Source organism: Pyricularia pennisetigena, chromosome 2 (genome assembly GCF_004337985.1).
Source record: "Pyricularia pennisetigena strain Br36 chromosome 2, whole genome shotgun sequence".
Classification (NCBI taxonomy): Eukaryota; Fungi; Ascomycota; class Sordariomycetes; order Magnaporthales; family Pyriculariaceae; genus Pyricularia; species Pyricularia pennisetigena.
Genome location: NC_043741.1, coordinates 4079528 through 4084697, shown reverse-complemented (window position 1 = coordinate 4084697; position 5170 = coordinate 4079528). Strand labels below are relative to the sequence as shown.

Here is a 5170-nt window from a genome sequence, read left to right as displayed (position 1 = left end):
AAAAGGATGAGCGAAAGAAGGAAGGAAAAGAAATACAAAACAAGAACCGCAGTTGCATTCATGATTTAATGCGATATGCAATCAAATCAATAGTCGTCATCGTCATCATTGTTTTTACCACCACCTTCTGCCTTGCGAATCGGAATCTTGATTCCTTGCCCGGCAAAACATTTGCTCAAAGGCGTGCTTTCGCAAACACCTGGGAACTTCTTGGCCGAGTAAACTTGGAAAGCGTCGCTGAAACATGACGCAAGAATGGGCGCTTTTCCTGTGTTGAGGATAGACGTTTGGTTGGCAGGGCCGCCATTGGGAGTCCTGGTCGGAGCTCCGACGTTGACATATGAGAAACGTAGACTTAAGCCAAGGAGTTAGTACAAGCACTAGTCGCATCTTGAGATATAACCCGCTACCATAGGCGGCTTGGAGTGCTGTCTTACCGAAAGATCCCCTCTGTCCGGACGCTCAAATCTTGCAACACAAACCAGATGCCAATCTTTTCCTGGGGGTCGTTCAGCCGGAAAGCACTGGCGGATAAGCTGCCGATAAGGTTCCTTGTAAACATTCCTTGGGGAGGAGCGCCTTGGTGCGTCCCCTGCAGCGCCATCCGCTGATGCATGCCCATATCTGGAGCTCCGTTGAAAATCCGGGGCCCATAAGGTCCTACTTGAGAGCCTAGTTGGTGCGGGTGCATGTCGGTGGGCGAGGCGTACGTGTAGCCCCCTTGACCACCGTACGTGTTGGCCACCATGCCGTAGTGCGGACCAACTTCAGAAGAGGTGTCAGAAGAATTTCCTATTTGGGCGGCGCGACGATAGGCCTAAAGCATATTAGCACTTACCTGGAGATATTGATTGCTGTCCATAGCCTCCCTGTTGGGCAAAGGGCGTTACGCTTGGCGCATACGCCTGGGACTGGGGGTAGGATGGCATGTCGCGATTCGTGCCAGGAATCTGAGCGAACGCCGGCGAAGTTGAATCAATTTGCGCGAAGGAGGCCGGAGTAGTTGACGAGATGGAAGGCGTGGCGGAAGTGTGACGGACAAGATTTACCTCCTGCTGCGCATCCTCAGACCAGAGATCGACGTTGAGGACATACATTGTGTGCTCGATTTCGCTGGGTATGATGTCAGCGCTCCAACTTCACGCAACGCGATCGGATTTTTCTTCTTCATCTTCTCTCATCTCTTTGTTTGCACAAGCGAGAATTAAACTTACTTGCAGTCAATCTCCTTGCCCGTGACAGCATCGGTTACGATGAGGCGAATGCAAGGTGGGGGAGTTATAGGCCTTCGGTCCTGAAAACCCCATCACCAAGTACGTTAGCCTTCATGGCACTGGTACAGCTTGCCCGCAAAAGAGCCCTTAGGACAGAAGCCAAACGGTCGATAATACGCACCTTGTCTCCAAAGCCACACATTCGCGCCCTTTTTGGTTGTTGCACGACATCAAGCCTGCTCACAAAAAAAAAAAAAAAAAACAATATTCGGTTAGTTGGCTGTCACAGGACGAGGCCGCAGTGGCAGTTGGCCCGTGTCGGGAGCAGCAGTTTCTATATGACCACGAACCGGTATTTGCGACCATCCTGCTCGCCGACATGGGGCTGGAGCTTCTTCTGGGTCCTTGCCAAAGCATCTGCGCTTGGCTTCGTCTCGGCGGCGCCTTCGGTAGTAGAGGAGGCTGCCGGCTGGTCCTGCGGTTGTTGCATCATGCCGTACTGGTCCGAGTAGTGCGAAGGCATCGGCGGAGGAATAGACGGCAGCTGAGGCATGGACGCGTGGTAGCTGCCGGGATGACCAATGGCAGGCAGCGCGTGGTGGACATCGTGAGGCATCGCGGAAGGGTTGTGGCCTGGCTGGCTGGCCGTGGACGAGTAACCAGGGTTCATAATGAAAAAAGTGGCGACGACCCCCCGCAGTCAAGCTCTTTTCTGTTGTTTAAACTATTGCGCTCTTTCTCTTTTCTTGTTGGCCTTTGGACACGCACGCGACCGAAGCAATGTCAGACCAAGAGCTCGTGCTGGTCGTCGGAGTCGCGAGCGGTCTATCGGGAAAATAACAAGGTCAATGCCAAGGAGGGCGGCTTGATTTTGCGCAGAGCGAGTTGAAGGAATAGGCTGCAGGTTTGTTCGGCACCTAGCCCAGCTCAGTAGTCAGTTCGCTGTGCGGGGCCTGACAGGCTGATGACGATGGCGCGCTGAGTGGTTGGTGCGTCTGAACGAATTATGAATATTGTGTTTTGTTAGAACCAATTGGAACCAGGGATTGACGGTGATGAAATGGAACTCGGTTACCATGAGTTGACAGGCCGATGGATGGGGAGGAGGCGCTGGGATTTATGTCGGTGTCCAAAAGTCTGGTTCTTTGGTTTGGTTTTTTGGTTGTTGGGTTACTTATGGGCAGGTAGTGTTGAATTATAGACTAATCTAGAGGTGAGATTGGTTCTGGTGGAACCAAGGTTCCGTTCCCCTCGAGTCGCGCCTTCGACGCCGCCGCCGACCGACATGGAGGCTCACAATACTTACTCTAGGCGGACATGCGGAGGATGACGGAAGGTGGATTATTATGTTTGATCGCGCCTTGATACTCGCTACTGATGATGCTCATTCGCATGGGAGTGGACGAGGGGTTTTTAATTTTTAATTTTCTTTTATTTTTTTTTATTCTTTTATTTTTTTTTATTCTTTTATTTTTTTTATTTTTTGTATGTAATAATTTATACCCCCACTGGTAGCCACCTAGACAAGGGGCAAGCAAACCCCGAAAGAGGAAGGGAAAAACTCGTTAGAAAGAAAACCCATAATGCCAATGAAAATTTCTCATAAAACCTTCTGTTATAAGCTGTGCCGACACGTCCGTAGCTCGGCCTATTCGCGACAAAGAGTACAAATGCATAAAATAAGTCTGGCACCATAATTGCCATTGCTGGTATGGTCAACTGGACCGGGTTGCTTCAAGGCGGCGGCTTGAAGCGGCCAGACGGAGCAATGTTGCCGCCCCACCTCTAACGCACCATTGCATGCCCTCCGCCCCCCTGTCTGCCAGTCGTCAACTCCTTGCACGGGCTGCTAATGCAACCATCGGGGCCCCTGCAAGCAGTAGTCTCTCTTGTCCTTGACCCTCCATCCATTGCCCCGGTAGGCGGGCAGAACTGCATAGCAGCGGCGCAGAAAAGTGCTTACTGTAGGTACCCAACTTGTGTGTGTGTGTGTGTGTGTGTTTTTTTCTTTTCTCGTTTTTTCCCCATGTACAAATTGTGGCTTTCCCACGACTTTCTCCAGGCAATTTTATCTGTGTAAAACAAAAATAAAAGTATAAAAAAAAAAAAAAAATGAAAAAAGCACCATGTACGCCATCCCAAATACAAAGACAACACTGAAACATCGGCCTCGTATTGGGGGATTCATATATTCAGATAGGAACCTGGGTGCTTTTTTTGTGGTTAGAAAACTTGGACACTGCTCAGTTGAGAACCTTTGATCCAGGAACCTTCTAGTTTCAATAGCAAGTGGGTAATCACTTGACCCAGCTTCTCAAATATACTTGACAGTGGCATGTTGCAAGCAAGTTTGGATTCTTACATCGCTATAAAAGGCAACGGCGTCGCGAGAAAAAAAAAAAAAAAAAAAAAAACAGCTCTCCCCTCCCCGATGCTGGTTCTTGATGTTGCGCGCGGGGAACCTTGAGTGGGGAAGCAGTGCGGGAGGTGGTGGGGACGTATCTTTGCTGGCACGTTGAGCTACGAAGTAAAGTTGGTGGATGCCTTGACAAGGGGCAGGTAGCTTGTACACATCAGGTACTTTGAAGAGTGGGATAGAGTTCACTGCAGCTGATGTCCCTTGGATATCTTCCTCCTCTCGGATGCGCCACGGCCATTTTGATGCCTTTTATTTTTTTTTATTTTTTTGCTAATTTTTTTTCTCATGCAAGGTGGACCGCGGGGCATGCAATATTTGCCCAGTCCGTCCCCCAGTCCGGGTATGCGACTTCTAAGCTGAGTGAGGTGAGGAGCTCATGGTCAACCTTGGTATAACGTCTCATTCTCCAGATGCATGCAGTAGGTACGTACCTTTAGTAGACCTAGACTAGTAGCAAATAATAATGGAACCCCATTTTCGAGAAGGTTGGCTAAGCGGATTTGGCAAGCAACGCGCAACGGGATCGGCAGGAGCCGCATGAGATCCATCTTGCTTTCTTTGTTTCTGTTTGAAGCACCAGGATCCAGAAGAGTGGCTGTGGCCTCTTCGGCTCTGAAGATTTTTGATAATGGGTTTGGTTTGTTTTTTTTTTCTACATTATCGAGGCGGGAGCATTTCACCCGCATTTGCTCGGTCGGTTGGTCACTAACTGGTCCGCACGAGTGGTGAGGACCCCTATGTCCGGGACCCTTGGCGCAAAGCAACAGGGACCTAGACTAAACTAGACCATAATGGAACTAACTGCAAAAGGTGCTAAGTCATTTTCAGGCTCCAATATCAACTCACTCGCTCACACTTGCTCAGCGGTGTGTGGAATTGTGGGCCTCGAGCTCCAAGATTGACCCGTCAACTAGTTTTTAGGTAGTAACGATTGAATCAAGGGCGCATATGGGAAGCCCGCACAAACCGAAAATATCGACGACATGCGACAACACCTAGTGATTGGATGTTCTCTATAATAGCAATACGTCGTATACCAACCGTAAAGGAGGCGGCAAGGTTTCAGCAGGGGTATGGGTGGCGGAGAATTGTGGCCATCAGCATCATCTAGATGTCCGGCAGACCTGAAGATGACGCTGATGCTGGCATGAAGGCTGCTGGTGATTATTGTAGGTTCCCTTACAATAGGGTAGGTATCTAACAAGCTACCTCGGGCTATCCAAGTACCAGGATAGTTGGTAAACTACCTTTACGAAACAAGACATAATGCAATGCTTCCCAATTGCGAGTGAATTACTGTGGTAATTATTATATTGCCAAGTCTGCCTACTTGTCCAAGTAAATTAGCTCCAGCCAGGGTCCAAGGCGACTCTTCTTTAGTGATTGGCAGTCAATCTAATTAGGGTAGCCAAAAAATCCGAAAGGCTGGGCCGTCCAGGCAAGCCATGGGTGTGATATGGAGGTGTCCTGATTTCCATTCTCTGGGCGGGGGCGCCATGCCCATCCAATTGTTTACAGTTGCAGTCAGAAATTTCAA

General features: G+C 49.5%; 1 protein-coding gene across 1 annotated transcript; it reads right to left on the bottom strand.

Moving 5' to 3' along the window:
* Positions 1 to 86: 86 nt before the first annotated feature.
* Positions 87 to 1884, bottom strand: PpBr36_01139 (uncharacterized protein; the record flags this gene model as incomplete). The annotated part of the gene is made up of 5 exons (XM_029888328.1): positions 87 to 354; positions 438 to 765; positions 839 to 1113; positions 1215 to 1294; positions 1558 to 1884. The coding sequence occupies 5 exons, from the start codon at positions 1882 to 1884 to the stop codon at positions 87 to 89; spliced, it is 1278 nt and encodes a 425-aa protein (XP_029752429.1).
* Between the last annotated feature and the right edge of the window lie 3286 nt (positions 1885 to 5170).